Source organism: Sebastes fasciatus, chromosome 9 (genome assembly GCF_043250625.1).
Source record: "Sebastes fasciatus isolate fSebFas1 chromosome 9, fSebFas1.pri, whole genome shotgun sequence".
In the NCBI taxonomy this organism is placed as follows: domain Eukaryota; kingdom Metazoa; phylum Chordata; class Actinopteri; order Perciformes; family Sebastidae; genus Sebastes; species Sebastes fasciatus.
In genome coordinates, this window is record NC_133803.1 from 3,173,145 (window position 1) to 3,185,070 (window position 11,926).

General features: G+C 40.5%; 1 protein-coding gene across 1 annotated transcript in view; it reads right to left on the reverse strand.

The window, feature by feature from the left end:
- Positions 1-11,657, reverse strand: part of LOC141773447 (inactive phospholipase D5) — a 94,022-nt gene extending 82,365 nt beyond the window's left edge. The window contains exon 1 of the mRNA XM_074645289.1: positions 11,045-11,657. Coding sequence (XP_074501390.1) covers positions 11,045-11,050 — 6 coding nt within the window. The 5' untranslated portion in view covers positions 11,051-11,657. The remainder of the gene's footprint in view (positions 1-11,044) is intronic.
- Between the last annotated feature and the right edge of the window lie 269 nt (positions 11,658-11,926).

Here is an 11,926-nt window from a genome sequence, read left to right on the forward strand (position 1 = left end):
CGCTAGCATGGCTGTAGACTCTAAATCTTGTTAATCTGTTAGCATGAACTAAGCAGAGTTATTTGGCACGTTACTGTAGAACAGTCTGTACTGTTAGACATTGACACAGTTGTTTCTGCTTGACGCTAAGTTTTACCTTGAGCTGAGCGTACTGTATGACTGGGATTGTATTGTGTGCAAGGCCCTGACAGTCTGTCTTTCCCTCATGCACCAGGGATGCTGATGCTCACAGTAATGAGCTGCTACTTTGAAGTTTAGTAGCAGAGTTAACACCAGGACAAAGAGAGTCTAGACTTGTCTGCACTGATAATAGCACTGCCACAAAAAAACTTTACCTGTTGCACATCATCTGCAGTTCTGCTGAGCCTCATCCAGATTATCCATTAAAAAGTAGGAGTTCATTTTGTAACGATATGTAAAATTGCTCTGCCGGTGGGAGACAAGGATTATTTTTTTTATTTTTTCAGAAATTACCTGTACAAGGAAGAATCTGGAAACTAGATGACTGGCTCTGGTGGAACAAACATTATAGATCAAACTTTAGGAAAAGACTACTCATGTTGAAAACTATTCAATTTCAAGGCTGAAGATGTGTCTTTTTTATCACCACTATAGTACAGTTTCTTAGTCAGGCTACATACTGTCACGATGAATATGTGTCATCCTGACTATAACCAGTAGAAAAGCTTTCTTATAGATAAGTATATGACGAAAAATAGATTTAAAAAAATGAAAACACAACTGTAAGTTATAGACCTTTCTCACAGTGGACATCTTGTGCTCGGGGGTAATTAATAACTGTAAGGATGGGTCAATTCCATTCAAGTGGCCCAGTAAGCCATAGCATGCCAAATGTGTAATAGTTGAACTTGTCTTAAAAATTTTACAACATGTCCAAATTTCCCTCCCGGGATCAATAAAGTATTTCTGATTCTGATTGTCTTTTAATAATATGAGGAACAAAAGTAAAATGAAATAGGCCTACTTTAGATTTTTCGTTTTTTAACAACAGACAGAAAAAATTGTGAACACATTTGTAACTAGAATGGCACTCAGAGAGCGCAGACCTCCGCCAAGGTGCCTGACTTTAAAAACAGATCACAGCTCCCAGCTGGTGGTACCGTGAGGTGGTCGGCTTATTATTAACACGGTGTGTTTCTGTGTAACGTATCGGCGGATGCCTCTCTCATTCAGCAGCCTTGTTATGTCTGTGTAACATTACACTACGGTGTCTCTCATCCCGTCATCTACCGCTTTGTTCTTTCTCACCGCGGACGGCCAGCAGCTCCTGCACACACATCCACACACGTATCTCTCTGCTCGAAGAAGGAAGAAGGCGGTGTGATGACCTCTCTCTCACTCTACTGACTGAGTGCTTTGCTGCAGCCTTTGCGGTTCCAGGGAGTAGCTGGTTGGTGTAGCTGGGAAGGTCGTCTGTTGTACCTGCCCATCTGGGCTGAAGCCCTAAAGAGAAGCCATGAGTGGACTGCTTTCTGACAGTCTTACTCTCTCTCAGCTGAGCCTGCTGCATCTACCTCACCATTCTTTCTTTGTTTGGTTTGTCACACTAGCCAACACACATTACACCTTTTTTCACTCATGCACACACTACTAACATGACTGATCTCTCTCCTACTTACACACCCCACCAGTTACTAGATATGTTGGTTCATTGAGTTAAATAAATTACTTGATATTGATATATCTGTGTGGCCTCCCTTTTTATTGCCAGTCTTGAGCCAGGTGGTAACAAATGGGGGCTCATCCGGGATCAGGACTGGGAAATTGGTAAATGTAACATTTTCTTTAAGGGAGTGTTTCACACAGATTGGGTCATGCGTCATCAACGCGTCATCAGTCACAGTAGAAACCTATAATGGCTTATATAAAAAAAACACAACCAAAGGACACACAATAGGTAAAATACTATCATGAAAAAATCACCAGTACATTTTAGATATTGCTGTTCAAAACATGTCACATATAAAAATATACGGAGTAAAATATAGGAGTAAAGTTCAAACAAAAAAAAAAATACAAAGAAGCAGGAATAATTGCCATATTTACAGTTTCTAAGAGTGATATTTTTTCTCCCAAATCAGATGTTTATGTCAGCAGAGCATTTCTAAGTCTCTTTTTTATAAAAAGCCAATGACACAGAAGAATCCATTAAATGGACATTTCATTCCATGAGATAACTCGAAATTTGATAGAAAACTGACCACTGGATGTTTCATACAACGGAAGATGAAGATCCGTAGCCTGTCTGGTTGGGTAATTATGGAATTGAGAGTTGTTCACAAAATAATATCTAAAACAATGAGGTAAATCTGCATCCTTATATCTCGCTGTATATGTACTGTACATGTTTGAAGAATGTTGATGTCAAATATCGTCAATAACTGCAATTTTAGAAAAACTTCACCGGCTGTGTGTCTCAAATACTCGCTGTCTTGATAACCCAGCTGCTAACCCGGTTTTCTCTGTTGATCCAGTTCATTAGCTTGCTTTCATGGCTGCAGAAGGCTGTGTTTGCATGCCAATCTGTTTCATATGTGGCAACAGGGTGTCGAAATGGGCAGTGGACGAACACAAAAACGGACGTTCCGGACCGGAATGGAAATTTCAAAGGAGAACATACTGGCTGTAGCATTGTTGTCGGAGAAGCCAGCAACAGCTTGGGTCCATGTTTACTTCCTGTCAGCTGATGTCATTCACATACACTGCAACAGGAAATAAACTGGGACACATTTAGAATGTTTACGTTTAAAACCATGTAATGGTCTAAATATTGTAGATTTGTGATATCACAAATGGACAGAAATCCTAACGGCTTGTTTCAAACACACAATTTCTGAATACGGGCTGTGTGTATTTCTCCGTATATTGTGCGTTTTGATAGTTTAACAGTATTTATAAAGCACTTAAACCTGCTTCATAATATAAAAGACATGAAAATCTCACTTTTTACAATATGGGACCTTTAATCTCTGATGACATATAATGGTAATTTTAGGATTAATTACAGTAAATATATTACATATTGGTCCTTTAATGTTATTCATTGCACCTGTACTATTCCTCCTATGACAGGTCAAAATGTCTGCTGTGTAGAAGATGTAAAAAGTTCCATCTGCAAAGCCACTGTTCACATTAATCATCTCTTTCATGATAACAGCACATCTTTTTGACAGATTGATAATCTCTCTGCATGTTGCATCTCCCCCTAGAATGCAGCTGCTAATTGCACAGTGACAGCAGCTTAATGAGAATTGATGCAGAGTGAAGCTGTCGCAGCCATGAAGTGATGAGCTCTCGCACTTGAGTTGTACAAAACACTGAACTATCAGAGGCATGAATGTGACTGAAGGGCCTGTACTGAAAAAGCACTGAATATCACGGACAAACACGCATATCCCAGACTCTAAGTAACTGTGAAAAATGTATACCACTGGTTTCACAACAATGCCATCTGTCACACAGACAGCAGCTATAAAACTGTAATTATATTGATGTATTGTTACTGTAGTGAAATTTAATCTGGCTCAACCTTGTCTCCAAACTATCAAGTGAATGCATATCAATAGACACATTTATGAAATGTCTATATAATATATTACGCTCTGTTAAAAGTGATTAATCAAGTCATGTAATCAAAGATTGAATCCCTGATGAACGCTGATCAACAAAGAGTCAACATCCTCTCCTCTTCTCCTACGCAGGCGTCTGATGTAATAAAGGTCCATCCATAATTAATGCTTTGATAAATCAGAGTGTGTGTTCTCTGCTAAGATCTTGTAATGTTCTGAGAGGTGTCATTTGTTTTGCCTGGTTAAACCCTTGTTAGCGCAGAATGATGGATAATGTGTCTACCCACTGTGCAGAATCTGTGGTTTCAGGAAGTATGTGTGTGTGTGTGTATGTGTGTGTGTGTGTGTGTGTCCAATCAGTAGTGAGGAGGGTGGAGCTGCTGGCTCCAGAACTATGTCAAGGCATTTGCTTTTTACCCACACAGGCATATTTAATTTACCACACACACACAAACACACACACACACACACACACACACACACACACACACACACACACAGGTTGTGACTTCTATTGTTAATGTACAACACAGTCTCACGGCAGTTTGTGAAATAGTCACAAAATTTAATCTATTTGATTTGTGTACAAAGACACGAATTTCCCCACTTTCAATAACAGAGTTTTTGTGCGTTTTCCTACGAATGACCAGCAACACGTAACGCACGTGTCAATTTCCGCTTCAGTCTTTTCAAAATAGATCTACTTAGATAGGTTAAGGAAAAGATCGACTTGGTTAGGCTTAGGCAAAAAACTACTTAGTTAGGTTTAGGAAAATATCGACTTGGTTAGGCTTAGGCAACAAACTACTTAAGTTTAGGACAAGATCGACTTGGTTAGGCCTAGGCAACAAACTACTTAGTTAGGTTTAGGAAAAGATCGACTTGGTTAGGCTTAGGCAACAAACTACTTAGTTAGGTTTAGGAAAAGATCGACTTGGTTAGGCTTAGGCAACAAACCACTAAATTTAGGAAAAAATCAACTTGATTAGGCTTAGGCAACAAACTACATAAGTTTAGGAAAAGATCGACTTGGTTAGGCTTAGGCAACAAACTACATAAGTTTAGGAAAAGATCGACTTGGTTAGGCTTAGGCAACAAACTAGTATTAGGAAAAGACAAGATCACAGGGGGTGCACCAGGATTTGTCTGCTCTGAGGTTGTCAAAATTAGATCTGCTCATTTATAACTAAAATCATAATCACACACTTACTGGATAATTTATACAAAAGTCTGTACGTAAAACTATTTAAAAAAATATTTTTTTTTCTACTTAGTAGCAAAAGCGAACAAAATATTCTGCTTCAATCCATATTTGTTGGCATTTAGCCTTTCAAAAACAACATTTCCGTTGCGGTTTGCTCTCCCGCTTGATGCACAAAAAGGGAGGTCCGCACCTATATTAACGGGGCGGTCTAGGAGCGATGTAACAACACCACAAATTACATTTATTTAACCACAATAACAAAAAATAACTAACACTATTATAGTAAATGAAGTTGTTACAAAAAAATTCACATTATGTAACTGCATTCACTTGGCGAATCGACGGGGTAATTGGGCTGTTCACCTTTTCTTAGATACAAGTAGGAGGGGCTTCACGGAAAATAGATTGGGAACCACTGTTCTAAAACATTGCCATCCAAATTTAATCCAGGGTCAATATCATCTTTCTTTTCATCTATCTTTTTTAAAACTATCTTTTTTCGAAGGAGATATTTGCACATCCAACCATTTCAAATGCAGGTGCATTGGAAAATATCAGTTGAGTCTTGAACAAAGAAGACCTCTCACACTGCTCTTACTCAGCATCACAATTTATTGATCATACTAACGTTTCAGTCCCTCTGGAGCTTCGTCCGAAGCATTAGTATGATCAATGATTTAATATCTTGCAATAGTTGAAGTAAGTACTTTACACTATTGTACAATTTTGTAATTTTGTATTATACCACAGACTTAATGACTCTAAATTCATACAGCTTATTGGCTGAAATATACATTTTTTTTGTTTGAATTCAAAAGAGATGCAGAAAATTAATCACAAAAGCTCCTCAGGTTATACCAAAGACTCATTTCAATGCGGGTACAGGTCTAGATCAGAGTTTGATTCGTCCAAGGATATTATTATATTATTCCTCGTCAATAGCTTGCATCTGACTACAGAACAGATAAATCCTTGTTCTGCATCATACTGCTGTAATGTAACTGACTACAGAATATTAAACTTTGAACAGCTCTGAGTGGCAGCCAAGACAGAAAAAACACCCATCTATAGGCATCGACTGCATAGAGCATTTTTCATTTTTTCAGCCTTTTCTCCCAGCAGAGCCTATGTGATGATCTGAGGCATTCTTCCACAGTGCAGCAACGCTGAGAGCCAGCCAAGTTTCTGACACTCAGCAGAGGTAGCAGAGCGATGCAGGTAGCAGAGCGATGCCCTTAAAGGGGACATATCATGCTCATTTTTAGGTTCATACTTGTATTTTGGGTTTGTATGTTTACATACTTTAATGTTCAAAAAACACATTATTTTTCTCATACTGTCTGTGTGAATATCCCTGTATTCATGCGCTGTCTGAAACGCTCCGTTTTAGCGCAATCCAATGGAATAGCAACGGAATTGCGTTGCTAGGCAACAGCTTGGGTCCATGTTTACTTCCTGTCAGCTGATGTCATTCACATTCACTAAAACAGGAAATAAACCGGGACATTTAGTATGTTTACGTTTAAAACTGTGAAATGGTCTAAATATTGTAGATTTGTGACATAACAAATGTACAGAAATCCTAACGGCTTGTTTCAAACGCACAGTTTCTGAAAACGGGCTGTGTGTGTTTATCTGTGGATTGAGTGTTTTGATACTTTCACAGTATTTATAGGACTTAAGACTGCTTTATAATAAAAAAACATGAAAATCTCACTTTTTACAATATGGGACCTTTAAAAGAACAGTGTGTAACAATTAGGGGGATATATTACCAGAAACGGAATATAATATTAATAAGTATGTTTTCTTTAGTGTATAATCACCTGAAAATAAGAATCGTTGTGTTTTCGTTACCTTAGAATGAGCTGTTATCTACATAGAGAGCGGGTCCTCTCTTCACAGAGCCGGCTTCTTACACGTATAAATCATTGCGGGTTGGTGTCCCATGCGCGCTTGCGTGTGGCTACGCTGTTCAGACAAGACTCCAACACAAACTACACGGAAGCACCAAAACCTCTTGGTTGTATCTAGTGAAGCCCGTCTGGAGGACGCGGGGGAGACCGTAGCTTTGGTCTCCAGGGCCGTAGTCTCTGCTGTACTCTGCTCCTCTGCTCCTCTGCCTGCCTTCACTCACACACCGCACTCGTTCTCACTCTTTCGCTCCACTCTCACGTGCATGCGCGCACACTACACACTGCAGAAGAGTTAGTTTAGCTCTGAGAACATCTAGTGAATGTACAGTGGACGTTTGTGCAGAAATAACTGCTGCAGCTCCTCCAGACCAACAGAGGTTTCCCGTGTCTTGTGAAGTGACGGGGCTCCGCAGAGAGAAACGTTATCGTCTCCGACCAAAACTCCGGTGTCTCCCCTGTTCCCTCCGGCCGCAGTCGGGAGGCTGAGGCAGGAAAAGCCAACACTAGGATCAGCAGTGAGTCATAGAGAGACCTTCGTCTGCATTACTGCCAAGCAGCTGAAATATAGAGTGATATTGTGCTTTTTGCTGATGTGTGTCGCCTCACTGTTTTGAGCGATGCTCATTCATGTCTATGTAGAGCGAGCACAAGCGCAAGCGTGAGCAACAGGATGCTGACTTTCCTTGACATAACGCTCACAGGTGTCGCTGTTAACAAGCAATTTCTTATTCTTACAAACAGTCCCTTTAATTCAAATATTTGTGAAGGTCTTCCATTATTAGACTGTAGTTGGGTTTGCCACTTGTTGCTCCTCATTGAGAGAGATACAGAGAGGGATTAGTAGAAGGAACACACCAGTGTCTGCAGACGGCATACACTGAGCCAGACTGCTTCTGCCCTGAACTAACCTTCAGTGTAAACAAGCCTCTTCAAGAGAGAGGACTGGACAGAGTGACCCGTCTCTGAAGAAATATCACACTGACTCTGGATCTGTCCCACTGCTTTTGGCAAACAGCAAGGAGCCAGTGGTTCGGTTGCCATGGGTACCATTTCAGGTGTTTTGGGCTCTACTGTCTACTGGCGCTTTGCACCATGGACTGATGGGCTTCTGGGTCTATTCGTGTGTGTGCATGTGCACCGATGTGTGAGTGTGTGCCTGTGTACCCAGGCAGCATATTGATGCTCTCTGAGCAGAATTACCAAAGACTTTCTCTGTCCCCACTTCCTTCTCTTCTCTTCTCTTCTCTTCTCTTCTCTTCTCTTCTCTTCTCTTCTCTTCTCTTCTCTTCTCTTCTCTTCTCTTCTCTTATCTTATCTTATCTTATCTTATCTTATCTTATCTTATCTTATCTTATCTTATCTTATCTTATCTTATCTTCTCTTCTCTTCTCTTCTCTTCTCTTCTCTTCTCTTCTCTTCTCTTCTCTTATCAAATTGCAGTTCTAAAACACACTTTTTTCAAAACACTACACACAATTCTCTGCATTTGGCACAATTTTCATGAAGAAAATCTCGTTTTCACAAGGAACACACTGTCATTCAAAATTCTAAAGTCAATTGCCCTACTATGCACACTGACTCATCACATGGGCAAACACCTGTCACACAGTGTTACAATTAGCAATCATGGAAAGTGTATGACCGAAATCCACAAACGCGTATACCCCTTCTCCAAGCTATGGAAGACGCATGTGGAGATATAGCAGTTGATGCTTTTCATGGCTGGATTCGACATGCTAAGCGATATTTCCCCCGCTGCTTGGCCAGGGAAAACATTGCTTGTGATGTGGATGAGGTGCTGTGGCCAGACCGAAACAGAAGAGAGGATGCAGCATAGTTTTTTTTTTCGTTTTTTTTTTTACTGTAACTGTATACAGTAAATTCCTCTGTTGTTTTGTATGTAGACCACTGTATGTACAACTTTGTGTTGGTTGGGATGTACACTGTGAACATTGTTTTTGTGGGGAAAATAAAATATATTTGTTACCGTGTATTTGTGTGTTCTGAGTATAAAAACAATATTCTAAAATATTTTACAACACACTTATGTATGTACTGTCTGTAGTAAGTGTAACACTGAACAAAAAAAAGGCCTAAGTCATTATGATGAATGGAGAAGAAGTGTTTTCCATTCATCATAGTGTTTTACATTGAGCACATCAGTGTTCAACTGGTTCTTATGTCTATTCATATGATGGTTTGTGTGTGTCATTTGAAAACAAAATACCATTTTGAGAAGAAATAACATTGTTTTGAATGTAAAGTTTCATTTTGCAGGAGAGTTGAGGGGTTTTGCCCATTGTGTGTGTGTTTTTTGATTTGTGTGTAGAGTTCTGAGAGAATGAGGCATGCTTTCAGAAAATGTGTGTAAACAATCGAGAAAAACTGTAATAGTCGTGGTCAGTTCACAGTGAGGGGAGACTGGGTGAGCTCAGTCTAGTTGTCCTCCTCCAGCACTCGTTCATCTGATTTGTGTTGTGATGAAGTATGCTATAAGACTCCTTTATTCTGTTACAGTGATATTTCACTTTTTTGGGGATGTGTTATTGGACTTGCATTTATATAGTGATTTTCTAGTCTTATGATCATGTAGCGCTCTACATTCACACACACACACACACACACACACACACACACACACACACACACACACACACACACACTGATGGCAGAGGCTGCCATGCAAGGTGCCAACCTGCCCATCAGGATCTAATCTAAATGCTCATTCACACACTGATGGCACAGCTTTTGGGAGCATTTTTAGGGTTCAGTGTTTTGCCCAAGGGCACTTCGACATGTGGACTGGAGGAGCCGGGGATCAAACCACCGATCTAACCGTTAGGGGATGACCCGCTCTACATCTGAGCCACAGCTGCCCATCATTATGTACCATATACCCAAAGTGACACAAATTCATGGATACCTTTTGTATGCTTCTGGATGCAAAGGAGAGACTGGTGGGTACCCATAGAACCCATTTTCATTTACATATCTTGAGGTTAGAGGTCAAGGGACAAAATGGCCATGCCAGTTTTTCCTCACCAAAATGTAGCGTAAGTTTAGAGCCTTATTTAGCCTCCTTGGGGACAAGCTAGTATGACATGGTTGGTACCAATTGATTCCTCAGGTTTTCTAGTTTCATATGATGCATGTATCTTCACTCTAGTTTTAAAAGTGAGTCCGCTGCAACCTAAAAATTGCTTTAATGTGTAAAAGAAATTTGTGTCGTTTAAACGAATTAGCCTTATGGCTTTATTATTAACGCGTTAACTTTGACAGCCCTACTTTTTATACTGTAAGGTTTATATTGATATTTATTGTTATATGTAATTATCAGCCAACATATAACCCAATATCAGAACCCTGTCTGCTAGAAATTATGTTTATGTATTATAGCCTACTATTTGCAATGAGCTAATATTGGTCGATTCATCGTTTTAGCTTTATTACTTTTCATAAACTTACTGGAAGTGTATAGGATCAAAATTTTCTTCTTCCCATTGCCAAATAAAGTGGTAAATGAGAAGAAAGAAAAAATAGATCATATCTACCATTAAAAGTCTTGCTGGCTCTGCCCAGCAACAGAGATGCACTTCACAGGTTCCAGAAGCATTAAAGGAGCTGTGACGCTAAGATGGTGCTGCTCCGACGTTGGTTGACCAAGTCGATGTCTAGATTTAGTCAAGAATGCACCGCGCTGTAGGCACAAATGAACTCACATACAGGGATACACACATGAAGATAGTTTTGAGCTACTTCCCATCATATAAACATCAGTGTAACAGACCAAAATCCCCATTCTTAGAAACAAGGCACAATATGCAAGAACGCCACCAACCCAACTGTCCTCAAATCTTACACCATATTCAAGACTCCCTCTCTGCACGCACGCACGCACGCACGCACGCACGCACGCACACACACACACACACACACACACACACACACACACACACACACACACACACACACACACACACACACACACACACACACACACACACACACACACACACACATTCACAGTTAAAAAGCCACTTGAGTGTGAAGCACTTGGAGCCAAAGAACAGTCAGAACACCTGATACTTCCAGAGAGAAACATTATCACTTTCTCATCTCCAGCACACGGGTCGAGAGCACAACATTATTCTCAGTTCAATACCATTAGATAGATACATAGTTAGATAGATAGATAGATATAAAGATAGACAGATAGATAGATAGATAGATAGATAGATAGATAATTAAACCAATTGTTGGCTGAGAGCCCAGTAACACCACACACACATCCACACTCATCAAAACAAAACAAATGTATAGTAAGGCGATCTCACCTTCATGGTGCATCCCTCTGTAGCTCGTCCACTCTGAAACACATGTGCTTTTCTGGGTGTGTGTGATGAGAGAGAACAGAAAGAGTGTCTGTGTGTGTGTGTGTGTGTGAGTGAGTGTGTGTGACAGCTGTAAAATCTGTCGCTTCCCCTCTTCCCCTGGAGTCACTGGGGGAGGAGAGCCGGTGCCTCTGCGCAGCAAAAATGTTGTGAATGCACGTGTATGTTTGTGAGACGAGTGTGGAAGTGCTGCTCCTCCTGCCTGATACGTGAATGAAAACTCTAACACAGACGGACACACCTAAATCCTGCCATGATGCTATCTGCCTGCCTCGATCCGTCTATCCTCTATACTCTTCTATCTGGCACTCCTCTCTTCTCTGTTTCCCGTCCTGCATCCTCTCTGTCTCACATTCCTCCTCTCCTCTCATCTCGTCGTATCGTGTGTTCGTCCACCTCCTTCTAACTCTCCCTCCCTCCATCTATATCTCCCCTCCCTCTCCCTCTAATAGAAAGCTCACATTTCTCTCTTCTCCCATATAGACACAGAAAAGAGGGAGGGAAGAGAGACGTATGGTCCGGCTCTCCTTCTGTTTTTCACTGTCCTTCTCTTCGCCTGTCCTCTCACCCCACTGTGCATGATAGTGCGCAGCCCTTGTGCTCACTTACTGTAATTAATCTCCATGTGATTAAAAACACACATTAACAACACACAGAATCAGCAGTGAACCACTTGCAAACATCCATACTGTTATGAACTATTACAAAGTATTATCACCTTACGTCTACATCCTTATTTTGTTTTACTTTCTGCTTGATCACATACGATGCAGCAAGTTTGCAAAACCACACACACACTAGTGCATCCTCTTTCCTGTTTGCAAA